A 10654-nucleotide genomic window follows, 5' to 3' on the forward strand; every position below is an offset into this window, starting at 1 on the left:
CATTCGATTATCTCAAAGTTGTCACAACTCCAGCAAATCAAATCGGTATGTGACTGCAACCCTGGAGCTGCAGAACCTGCAGGGAGCCATTTATCTCTCTCTGTCTCTTCTACACATACACACACAAATGGCACAGAACACACAGCTTCGGCTTGCCGTTTAGTCCACAGTGATTACTGCTTAATGAGGCTTGCGTTTCCTTGAGTCCTGCAGATGGAAAGCAGGGCTGAGCACTGGGAGGGAAGCCCTTATGAATGTAGGATTGACTTCCTGTCTGTTGTTTGGCCTCCGCCAGAAACAAAAGCTGCCTACTGCTAGCAACACAGAAAAATCTTGTTTTTAATTTGCTATAATGTTGAGTATTATTAGGACTGCATGGGGAAAGTCATTTCTGATGTCAACATTTGCTGTTTAACACATGTAAAAAACAAAAACCAACACTAAACACGTTAGTCTATATAAAAGGCACAGGCAAATGTGACGTGTATTGTAATGGGTTTACGTAGCATTGTTTTAAGTGCGCTTAAACTAAAAGTTACATTTTTAATGTTCTGTAATTGTATTTAAATGTTAAAATCTGATAATTTGCCGTTTAAGTCTGGCTTTAAATTATATTGTAGTGTCAAATGACTATATTTATTCTATCCCCAGACAATGGAGGGAAAATTCATCCAGTACTTGGTAAAAAGAGATCATTAAACAAACATTTTAAAACAATTTGGAGATTTAATGTGAAAACATGATTACAAATTGCAGTGCTACAGGTGATCATCCATGATTAAATACAGAAACCTGCATGATTAATTAGTATATCAACAGGTCTAGGATTCTGCAATCTGTTTGTAATTTTATGTATTTTCTATTTCTTTTAATGTGCATCTAGCTATTGCTTCACAGTTTCAGACTATCCATGTCCATATGCTTGAGCTGTGTTGGATTGCTCTTGCATAATCCGATGAACCCCTGAATTGGTTTGGTTAATTTTTTTACACTTTAACCTTCTGAAATTTATAATGATTGTTGCCCAAAATTCGGAGATTTAATGTGAAAATATATTTGATTACAAACTTTACTATTAAGTGTGATTAATTGCAATTAATTACAGAAAGCTGTGTGATTAAATAGTTTTTTTTTTTTTTTTTAGCAATCAACAGCATTGGTATTTTGATTTTTTTTTGCAATTTTGTAATATAAACACTTAAGAGACCTTAAAGGAATACTCCCCCCAAAATGAAAATTTTGTCATTAATCACTTACCCCCATGTCGTTCCAAACCCGTACTTGGCAGTCTATGGGACAGTCTCAAGCCTCCAGGTTTTCACCCAAAATATCTTAAATTGTGTTCTGAAGATGAACAGAGCTTTTACGGGTTTGGAATGACATGGGGGTAAGTGATTAATGACAAAATTTTTATTCTGGGGTGGAGTATCCCTTTAACATGACCAAATATAATGTTAACATAGTTCATTAGCTAACATAAAACAGATGAACAAGGTCAACAAGTACAAACAACAAATAATATCAACAAATGTCTCCAGAGCAAGATAATAATGTGACTATTGTAGGCCAATGCAAAGAACACACCCAGTGCTTTTGAAGAGCACATGCAATAACCCCAGGGCTCCCAGACAGATGACAAGACAAAGGGAGGAGCATTTGTTCATGGTTCTTAGGGCAAGTGGATTAAAATAGCCTTTTTAAAATGATAAGTGGTCACATAGCTGTGTGCTGTGATGCCCATATACTCTCACAAAACCAAAACAGCAGCTATTAATGCTAACATTTGACCTCTTGTCCCACACAACCAATGCGATCCATGTCCTCTCTCACATGCTCTATAGCTGCGCCTGCAGCAAACAACACACAACACTCCAAGAAGACACTGAGCCGGGTTCAGTGCAACAGCTCAAGTGTTTAGGGTCATACGAGATTGTTTTCACAGTGGATCTTGAGCTAAACATAACCCAGACTAATCATCCAAATTACGACCCAATGACCTGTGTGTGCTGGCAAACCAAACAAGACAGACTGCACTTTCTTTAGTCAGGGCAGGTTGTGAAGCTCCTATTGCACATATGATATTGTGAAAAGATTTTATCAAGAATGTCAACCATATATGTAGGTATAACCCCAACCTCAGTGGAAAAATCATCACTTCAGTGGTTACCTTGCCCTTCAGCAGCACAGCACAAACATGCAGTCATAAGACCTCCACAGGCAAATCACCAAGCCCAGAGCAGGACATCTTTATTTTATCTCAGTGTTCTTTCAGTCACACTAGGTTACAACCAGACAAACATGGATTTTAATTTAGACAAACTATTTAAAGAGGACACAATTTCTTGTTCTGAATGCACACACACACACACACACACAAAAAAGGATTCTGACTCTGACTTGATGAGTTGAAGTCAAAACCTATAGTAAAATTATTTTGATCTTCAACAGTGAATGGGTGCCGTCAGAATGAGAGTCCAAACTTCTTATAAAAACATAATAATCCACAGGTAATCCACACCACTCCAATCTAACACCTTGTGAATCAAAATGCTGCATGTTTGTAACAGACATATCCATTATTTAGGCATTTTAACATTTAAACCATTACTACAAGCCAAAATAAGAGTCAATAATCCATAAAGAAATAGGTTTAAAAAAAAAAAAAAAAACCCCGCCCTTTCCTGACTGCTGATGAAATCACTGTAAAAACAGCCAGTGTTGCTTTATTGTTTTAACAAATATTGTTAAACCACATTTTACTAAATGTAAAAAAAAAGTAAAAACAAATATTAAATGGTAGCCTCACACTCATTCATATGCATTAAAATACAAAAAAAAAAAAAACAACTATTAAATTTAAAGAACATGAGGCTGAAATTAAGGATTCATAATGCAGTTTTACCACTGTACACCAGAACTGACAAAAACATTCGATAAACACTGTGTATTACATATGTTCCTAAGCAAAAGCATAGTAAAACAAAACTCAATCTTTTTTAAGCTCAAGTTATTCTAGGTTTAAATTTCCTCAGCAAAACGTCTCCAGCAGTCAGAGTGATGGTTCTGTGACAGTCTTGTATGCCTCACACAAAGAGCAGTCTTTCTACTGCATGAACATCTGTATGCTATACTGAGATCATGCTGCTGCAGGCAACCACCACATGAGACACAATGTTCTTTACAAAACTGTGAAAATATAAGCAAGCACTCATTCGAAAGCCTGTTGAAATATGTTATCTCGAAACTTACATAATCCACTTATGTTGGAAAACAGAGCACAGAGCTCACAGAGGATTGATCTACTTGCACACACAGCCAAAATACATGCATAAATAAATTATGCACGCTGTCCTCTGCATTCTGTCTCTACCTGTATCAACTTTTAGTCCACTGATGTATTTCTAATCATTAGATCTTCATTCATAATAAACATTACTTCTCCCAGCATGGCCATTTAAACACACTAGTAACATTAAAAGTACCAGTACTTCAGGTCCAAACTCGATACTGAAAACAAAACACTTTAAAAAAATAAATAAAGTAACAATACCCACCTAATTTAAAAATTTTAATTTTGATAAATTCAAAGTTAAAATTGATATTAATATGCTTGTTTTTAAAGGTGCTGTATGTAGGTTTGACTCCAAATGGTTGAACTAGGTATTGCAGTCCAAATTCAAAATATTGGAGAGGGTTTTTTTTCACCCGGCCCCTTGACACACGCAGGTTGCCAGATTGATGACACAAACAGGAATGAGCGCACTTGATGATGAATGAAATGAAATACGCTGTGTTTTCCACCAACTGGCAACTGTGCTGAAATGCAATTGGGTAAACTGGCAGTGGGCAGGGTTTCACAAACCAAAACAAACACCAACATTCCGGGCCAGAACGCACATTTTCAAAGGAGAATAACTGACTGTAGCATTGTTTTTCAGATAAACAATATGTTCACTAAGCATGTTTCTTAAATATCTGCAAACATATTAAGGTATTTTTATACTTTAGTAGAGTCAAAATCTTACATACAGCACCTTTAAATGAAGACCAGTGTTATTAAAAAAAAAAAGAAAAACACCACTTTAAATGTTCCTTATACATTTGCCATCCAACCTGGCAAAATGGCAGATACTGAAGTAAAATCACTCGCTTCAGTGGAATTCCTAGACAAACACTGAGCTGGTTTGGCTTAGTTCTCACACAAAGACAGGAAAAGGGAGATCTCCATGCTTCCTCTGTTTGTTTGCCATGTGGACATCCAGAGACAGTGCCAGGCCACTAGAAACAGCGTTGCCTGGGCCAGAAACAAACACACGGAGACATTGTTCTTGATGCATACATCTGTTTGGCACCCCGCATAGAAAGGTGAATACGTGCAATGGTCAAGGCTCCACAAGAACGCTCATGACGCATTATGCAACTCAGTATTTTAAGACACAGCGTGGTTAATTGAGACCATTGCTGTAGCATGTCGATGCACAGCATCAGAACTAAAACACATTACTTCTACCACAACCACTGAACTGCTGTTTCACATTATAGTAATAATAGAAACAGTAAACTGAAGCTCTTTCAAGAGCAGCTCTTCTCGAAAAGGGAGCATCATTCTTCTAGTTATGAAACCACGTGGACTGACAGTTAACTGCCTTCCTCAGGGTACTACTACTACTTGGCAAGAGCGGAGTTTAGGTGCAGGTCGAGGGGTCACATTAAGATACAATCTATCTAAATGTGCTGATCATGTGTGGAAAAATGACTGGTTCAGCTCTAGGGCCAAAACCACTGATGTTCATCATTCACAAATAGCCTGTGCTTCACTTTTAAGGACTAAAACAGCTTTTAAGGACTGAAAATACATCACCTTCATGTGACCACAACACAATGTAGTGTTAATACTAAAGCAACTTGATGTGCCCCAAACAACACCAAAAGAACTACCTATATCACAAATAATACAAAATTAAGAGTATCTGAAATGGTATAACAAACATCTTAATCTTAATTTTGTGGTCTTAAATTTGGGAATGGAAAAACAGGAATCCTGATACAAGCCTGATAACTGAACTTCAAAAGGCTATGACTTCATTAAAAATAAATGATACATTTTTGGATATGGAGCATTCATTTTATAAATTTTTATTGTGCCCCTAAAGTTTTTAAGATGCGCCTAGATTTTTTTTAACTGAGGTGCACATGTACTCTTTGGGGAAAAAAGTAAGCATCAAGCATCAATCAAGCATCAATCGTTCTGCCACAACAGGAGTTTTCAGCTATATTTTTCCAAGCGTTAACACTTTTTTTGGGCAACCAAACATGTAGTATCGCAGTAAATGCAGTATGCAGTCACAAAACAGAGATCCACTTCTTGATTACAAGAGGTCAAAGGAAGCATTTGAGACACATTTTAAATTCTTGGCTGACTATTTGTGATAGATATTAATTTGAGGTCCAAACAGGAGCTAATAAAATGAAAACAGCACAATAGCTGATGATGCAGTGCTGAATAAATTAATCAAACTGTATGCTTTCTAGGAACAATCCGCATCAGAATCCGCAATGAACAGGCTTGATTAGATTGGAGATTAGACTGTAACTCTCTAAATTGTGAGGTGTGGCAAGGTTTCACTGTCCTACTTAGTGCAGACACTTGCACTGCTGATCCAATTACCGTCTAAGAGTTGTCATGTGCTCAAACTCCCTGCGTGGCCAGACAGGAAGGACTCTCCCTGACTGAGACGATGTCGGAGCCCCACGCTCACAAGAACAGGAGAGACAGATTAAGAAAGAACATCCAACGACGAGAAACACTGATCTTCAACAGTGAAAGCTCTCAATATTGATTCAAAATGTACATATAATTAGTAGGACTATAAATAATTCCATAATTGTTAAAGACATTTAAAGACCTAGTGTATCTGCTCCAAATTCATTAGCCAATTTGCTGGAATAAAACACTTGATGTGTCTCACTTCAAACAAAGCTCCATCTGCCACAGTAACAGGCTAAAAAATAATAATTCATGTGATGTGAGGTTATGTGAGGCTGTCCTCCAACAGTTAACACAATTAGCACCATTCACTGTGATATGTACACAACAACAGATCACTTGATCATTCCAAGAAATCATCAACAAAGTAAGAATAACCTGCGAGGACTATGTCCTGTTTGGAGTTGCTACCTTTTATGGCGGGAAGCTTCTGCAGTTCCCGGTTCCTGCTGAGGTTGAATCGTGACGAACTCTGTCGACGCTCCTTCTTTACAATCTGAGGCCCACCTGAGTACTTAATTTTGTTGAGCTGAGTGGGAGGTGGAGTGCTGTTGCTGGGACGCTTGCTGGCTGTCTGCTGGGCCTGGAGAAAAAACACAAACACAATGTTCAGAATCAAAATGGGCACATTATGCCGTTCTATGCCATGGCACCACTTTTGCTCTTCCTGCTGATGGCGAACACAATAGAAGAGACAAAATACAGTGACCAAAGAGGAAAAAGGCAATCCTGCTGATCAGATGCAGAGGACATACTCATTCTGGAAAGCATTTTATTGGAGAAATATTTGGATACACTCATCAGTGCTAGATGAGTCATCAATATTTTTGCTCTGCTTTCTCGGAAGAGAAAGACTATTTTAAATGTGTATATCTACTAAAAGCAACAGTCAACTTTAGGAGTCTACTAACATATAAATGGCCTTAAAGATAATACAGTAAAAACTATAAATTTAATTTATTGGCACTTTAAAATGTCTGACTTTATTGTCTATAAATGCACCAGTTAAATTTCTGCATCTCTCTGTGTATATCTCTAGATCAACAGGTATATTCTTCTGCGCCTTGAATATCAGTCAGTCGGTTTCATTTGCACTTTTATATAAATATTAAAACTTATTCTTACATATCTGCATAATACGTCATAACTGGTTTGCAATGCTATTAGAAAGCACTACCAGACAAAAATATAAATTTAAGTCAGCTAGCTGCATTACACCTCACTTGGAAGCAGCTGACTGCAAGGAAACACTGAGTTCCAGCTGAATATTTACAGGATATTTAAATATAAAAAAAAACAGCTTCATGTGAGATGTGGGACAGTCTTTATGTCTTAAGTACTATTCCCACCCAGTGAAAAAAGTGAGACACCTAAAGCGGGGAAAAAAAAATACTCCCCATTTTGAGAAATGAATTTCAGGGCAGGCCTTGTTTGTAAAAAGAAAAGGATGAGAAAATAAGGGAGAGCAGATAGATGGTCATTAATAATTAAGACTTTGCATTATTCTTTTTCTTACATTGGACACATTACCTAGGAAAGAGCTTAGGATAAGACTGTGATATACAATAAATGATATTTTGACTTCTACAGTGAGCCTCCATTGACTATTAAATATATTACCACATTTACACTCAATTGTCAAGTCAAGCATAAACGGCTCATATTGTACAAAAAGTTTCTATCCGATGGCGAAACATTGGATAAAAAAAATCCATGCAACCACTGAGAACTGCTGTAACAAAGCAACGCACCACATCCGTCAACAATCTACAAGCAAACTGCCTCCCAAACCCATGCGAGTTAGTCCACAACTAACATGCCTCCTTAGAGTCAGCCCACATTAAACATTCACGAGTAGCCTGAGCTACACTATCAAATAAATATGTGTCTTCCATATAAAATGAGTGTCACAGAATCCGTTTTGACCATAGATGAGAAACACAGTACTACCGCTGTGGGACTGTCCCCAAAACTAAATCATGCAAAATTTCTGTCCTTTTGTCAAACTGTACGATATGACCACAGTGTGCAAAAGCCAAGGCAGATTATGCAACTTCCACCATCTTTTAAGACGATATACATCTCAGCTAATGCAATATTTCTGACACTGTCTGAGCTTCGTGTGAGGCTAAGATTCATTGCAAAGGCAATTAATCGGCCGCCAGTGACAATGTCACACTAAGCTATCCAAGACTGCCAATTTTGCCCTATGACAAAATAAATATTTCACAATCCCTGAAATTAGTCTCAGGCGGCATAATTGAGGGAAAAAAATAATCACACAGTGTGCACCCGGCTTTAGAAGCACGTTGATTAAGAAATAAAGCTGATCTCTGGTTTATAGGAACAATGAAACAATGCTAAACCACAATGCATTACTAACACCATGGCTGAAGCAGTTCAAATAGCAGTAGAAATTGCAAAATGAGCAACATGTAAGCATGTGAGCTTTCCAAAACAACTGAGCACCCTCATGGAAAAAAAAAAACCTTTAATGTATAGAAGGTTTTTAATGAAGAAAAAGCGACTCATGTTCAAGCAACAAATGGTGTGTGTGTGTGTGTGTGTGTGTGTGTGTGTGTGAACAGACCGGAGCTGTGAAATACATGTTGAGGCCTGCCCATAGCATTGCAAAGCTGGCCTCAGTCACAGGGGTTGCATGACTGAGCCTGACTTAAAATAGACCCAATCAATAAACTTCCCCCGCTTCTACGTCACACTCTCTGCCCGCTGATTCCAGCAGTCAGTATCACTTTGATGAACACTGAGATATTTCAGTCCCAACAGGGTTTACGGAGACACGCTGTTACGTCAACTGCACACTTAGAGGGATACAAGTCCATACGTAAACGCATACAACTTTCCTTATCTCACAGATCACTACTGACGCAAGACGACGGCAGCAACAAAAATGTAGTACACATTTCCTTCATCACCCGAATACTTCTTCACTAGGGTCTAAAAAAACAAGTCTGACTGGATGAGGATGCCAAAGCAACCATTAAAAACAGAACAATGCAAAAAGTAGTAGTAAACTGTTAAATAAAATAAAAATAAAACCTTTCGTGAACCAAGTAGAAATATTAGTGTTGACAACATATTTATATGATTTGTTAAATAAAAATTCTAGTCACCTATTCACACCTCTCCTAATAAAAAAAAAAATTATAATAATATTGAATTTGGGGCAACTGTGATGCAATGTTCAAAGCAATATTTGAATGCAATACAATTAACATTTTGAAGCAATGCTTGCCCGATCCATACCCCTGTCACAAAGTTAAACACGATCTGGAGATGTAAAAGAAAGGACAGAAAAATGTATTTTTAAGCTGCTGCTATTAGATTTAATAACACACAGACAGACCTAGAGGGGATTTGCATTGCTCCATGCAGGAGAATAAAGAACAGCTTTAAGAGCCACTTCAATCTTGGTTATTTAATAAAGCAGAAACTGAAATGAGGGTTTGTCTGGAAGCAAGGTAGATATCAAGGGCTTCACCCATCCTCAGCATGATACACTTCAGACTTGTGAGTTTGACAGGCTAAACGTGCAACCTTATGGAGTTGCAAAAACACAAGCAGAATCAACAGGAAGTGCAGTGATTATTATGCATGATGAACACAGCCTCGCAAAAAGGCAACAAAATTTAATCATGCCCCGAGGAATGAAAAAGCCCAGCTACAAGTATTTGTGCCGAGCCCACTAGGCAGCCCTATGGTCAAACACAGTATGAGATATGTTTTTAAAACTGTCATCTTTACCTCTTCTGAATTTTCAGTCCCAGCATCCTTTCCGCCACCGGCATTACTGTTTTTCGTGCTGCTTTTTGCAGATTTGGTTGGTTCCTGTAATGACCACAAAAGAACCAATAAATGAACATCTGAGTCACAAATCAAAGGAGGCTCCTATTATTTTGATCACTCCTTTTATCTTGGGGAGGGTCTGCACACGGGCCACACACGGGCAGGGCATGCTGCAGGGCTGGTATGACAGGTGATGGCCAGCAGCAACTAGACAATGACATTCACAAAACATTGACTGCTTTCTGGGAATGATGAATGATTTCAGTGCACACCGTCCAGCATCACATACACAGTGACAAACTTGTCCACTAATATATCGAGCGTTTATATAACGAAGCCCACAGCTTGTCCACTGAAACATTGACTCATGCAGGCACATGAGAACATGTTTGCGTGTCCAGCTTATGCTGCAATCTGTCACTAATACGCCTCTATTCACATATTAACAGCCGATCATAATCTTGCTGTAGAAAACTGATCTGTAATGCAAACACCGGGTAAAACAGCTATCGAACAGCACTCTTTCAAACATACATGATTCATGTTTTAAACCCCTATCACGTTGAGCTAAAGAAAACGCTTTTTTGTAAATTAAAAATTCTGAACACGTAGCTGTCAGTATTTTGACTTGAGACATAACGTTGCAGGCACAAATGCGCCCTTAACGGGCTAAGCGCGGCCTTCACTTACCAAAAACAGCGCCAGTAAACGCTGCAGAATATTTGTTTTACAAACTGAATTCTCAGACGCATTAATTAGACATGTGTTATAATTGTAAGCTGTACTTTACCTTCTCTTTTTTTGTTTTATTCGGCATTTTGCAAGTGTTGTCTTTAGCCGTGCCTCCGCGATAAGGCGTCCCTCGCACTCACTCAGGCTCTCGCTCACAGTTACCTCGCCCTCCCTTCACCAGCGACGATCTGATTGGTCGGCAAGGCTCGAGACTAGATAGCAACAGCACAGCGGAATTTTTCTATTGGCTGCTTTTCGAACCAGACGGTCTTGAGTTTTCCAAACGGGGTCCTGGCTGCGACGAGGAAGGGGGCTACAGCTGTTGTTGACGGCTTATCTATCTCTTGT

The 10654-nt window shown here is 38.4% G+C and overlaps 1 protein-coding gene across 1 annotated transcript in view; it reads right to left on the reverse strand.

Annotated features, from left to right (window-relative positions):
- The window catches only part of ppp2r5d (protein phosphatase 2, regulatory subunit B', delta), a 30893-nt gene extending 20374 nt beyond the window's left edge, over nucleotides 1-10519 (reverse strand). The window contains exons 1-3 of the mRNA XM_042736362.1: nucleotides 10365-10519; nucleotides 9533-9616; nucleotides 6179-6350 (exon numbers count right to left, since the gene is read on the reverse strand). Coding sequence (XP_042592296.1) covers nucleotides 6179-6350; nucleotides 9533-9616; nucleotides 10365-10391 — 283 coding nt within the window. The 5' untranslated portion in view covers nucleotides 10392-10519. The remainder of the gene's footprint in view (nucleotides 1-6178; nucleotides 6351-9532; nucleotides 9617-10364) is intronic.
- Between the last annotated feature and the right edge of the window lie 135 nt (nucleotides 10520-10654).

This window comes from Cyprinus carpio, chromosome B13 (genome assembly GCF_018340385.1).
Source record: "Cyprinus carpio isolate SPL01 chromosome B13, ASM1834038v1, whole genome shotgun sequence".
NCBI classification, from domain to species: domain Eukaryota; kingdom Metazoa; phylum Chordata; class Actinopteri; order Cypriniformes; family Cyprinidae; genus Cyprinus; species Cyprinus carpio.